At 36.7% G+C, this 2,507-nt stretch overlaps 1 protein-coding gene across 1 annotated transcript; it reads right to left on the bottom strand.

Annotated features, from left to right (window-relative positions):
• Nucleotides 1-338: 338 nt before the first annotated feature.
• LOC133309981 (cytosolic sulfotransferase 15-like) lies at nucleotides 339-1,370 on the bottom strand. Its single transcript, XM_061510861.1, has one exon. The coding sequence runs from the start codon at nucleotides 1,368-1,370 to the stop codon at nucleotides 339-341; it is 1,032 nt and encodes a 343-aa protein (XP_061366845.1).
• Nucleotides 1,371-2,507: the final 1,137 nt, after the last annotated feature.

Here is a 2,507-nt window from a genome sequence, read left to right on the forward strand (position 1 = left end):
TTGCTTTCAAGAATGGGAAATTTGGAAGGGAAACAGCTCCACCACGAACGAGGGACAAATAAGTAGCTTGAAATAAGTCAAGATCCCAACCGGAACAGGAGACATACTCTCAAGGCCACACATAATTTTGTAGTTCCATCACTTTAAGGAAGAAAATAAAATAACACACCATTTTGACATAAAGATCCCAAGGAAATAACCTTAATTGAGAACTTAACACACACACACATCCACGGATTGTGAATGTTACTAATTGAGGTAGTCGTCAGCAGCCAAGTGTCGTGGTACAATGACATCCATTTATTATGAAAAGGAAAAGCCGAAAAGCCACAACAACATTAAGAGTACGCTTCAAATGAAAGGCCTGATTTACTTAACTTTTCTTCTATGATTTTGGATAATTTTTCTACCATTGAAGGAGAAAGGTAATTCACCCAATCCCCTACTTCAGCCTTACGAAACAAGTGCTTTTTCCAAAGGTTCCTGCCAGTTGCTTCAGAATTATTTACCTCCAAATCCTTCATATTCTCAAAACTACAAAGCTTTATTATGTTTTCAATCACTCCACTATTTTCCTCCTCATGAGTGAAAGAACAACCCAAGAATTCAGCCACTCTTTTCACGTGAAAATTGACATCCTGTTTAAGGTCCTCATATTTCAAGAACAGAACCTTGTGTGGTCTAGCTATGCTTTCATTCCAATAACTCAGAATTTGGTTCCAAGAAGGACCAAACCCAATTATCCCATTGCAGTACATTTCAAAAGCTTCCTCTAGTGTTAATGCTGGTAAAGACTCTTGCCTCATTTTGCTGAAGAAAATCCAAGCAGACACAAAATTGTCAAGAGGGTTCCTGCATATATAAATGATCCTACAATTGGACTCCTTGATTGACTCAGCAAATAAAGGGAATGGAATGTGAGTACCAAAAACTCTTGGTTCGATCATGTTGGAGAGGTGAGGAACTTTGTCATGGGTGTTCGCATAAACGGTGAATTCAAAGGAAGGCACGATGTCATGGGGATTTGAAGTAAGCAATGGATGGTTCTCTGAGGATGAAAAACGGCGGCGGTTGACAATGGCAAAGGTAAGGGCTGTCAACCATGTTGTGCCGGATTTTGGAAATGTCGCAACAATAACATCACTGTCTTTGGCTTGGAAGTGCTCCTGAAAAGTGATTATTGCTTGGAGTTGAGTTGGACGGAACCAAAAACCTTGGAATTGATAGAGATAAGGGCTAGTCCAACCTTTCTCTCTAGGAAGAGAGAGAATAAGATCCTTATAATCTTGGCTTAGCTTGTCTTCTTCACTTGCTTCTTGCCCATTCTTTGATTGGTTTTTTGTGAAATGTGTGGGATGAGTCTCAGCCATTGGAGTAAAGTACTATAATGATACCTTGCTAGTAGTGATTATTGGCATGAGAATTTAGCTCACAAGCAGCTATTATTTATACCATCAATAAGTGGTTCAAGTAGAAAAAAGATACCTCACTTGCAAATTTTAAATTTATTTTTTATTTTTTATTTTAAATAAATTAGTTTCAATTTAATTACAATGAATTTTCAACTTATAGTTTCTCATCAATGTTTGAAAAATCTTCCCAAGCTCAAATTTTTAGAAAAAAAAAATTTAACCTTAGTCTGACAAATACAATTTTATCTCAAAATTAAAGAGATAGCGAAGGAAACTTACAAGATAAAAGGTGTGAATTAAGGAAAATGGGCACAATAACATATTCAAACTTCAACAATCACCATCTCCAAATACTCATCTAAACCAATCACATAAATGGCTCAGCTGAAACATCGAATCTAAAACCATTATGAGGAGAGCCAAGGGAGCCCATGGCGGGGAGACCACCGTCAATGAGCCTAGTGTAAGAACCCGCACCGTTAATTTAGGAATTTAATTAATTAAATGTGAATTTAGGAAATAATTCCATAATTGACCCTAATAATTATGAGAAAGCTTAAATAATTATAGTAAGTGATTAATAATGTTGAAAGTCGCTTTTCTGACGAAAAGTGCAGATACCGGTTCTGCTCCACGATATTAGTGCGTACAGATGAAGTATCCCGGAAAATTATGAAAAATATGTATATATCACTAGAATAATATCTAGGACTAGTATAACAAGTTTGGAGTCGAAATAATGAGAACTAGCATCAGGACTGATACCGGCTACGTAAAAGCGCGTACCGACAAAGTACTGCGAAAAATAAAATAAAAATATGACAAATCCTAGAAAAATGGCTACGTTTAGAATCCAAAGTTTGAGATTAAAATGAAAAGCGTAACTATTAGTGCTAATACAGTGTGCTTAAAATTTAAACGACTATAAATGCTTAATGGCACATAACCCTAGGCCATATTGTGGCTGCCTACGTGAGTTATTTTGAATACTCAGCTGCTGCCACTCTCCTTCTCCACCATTTCATGACCTTCTTCTTCCTTGAACCCTCCAAAGTGGTCATCTTTATGCATATCTCCTTCACTAAAATAGCTTAG

This window comes from Gastrolobium bilobum, unplaced genomic scaffold, assembly GCF_033153095.1.
Source record: "Gastrolobium bilobum isolate Gb01-03AN ecotype WA unplaced genomic scaffold, APGP_CSIRO_Gbil_v1 utg70167, whole genome shotgun sequence".
Taxonomy (NCBI): Eukaryota; Viridiplantae; Streptophyta; class Magnoliopsida; order Fabales; family Fabaceae; genus Gastrolobium; species Gastrolobium bilobum.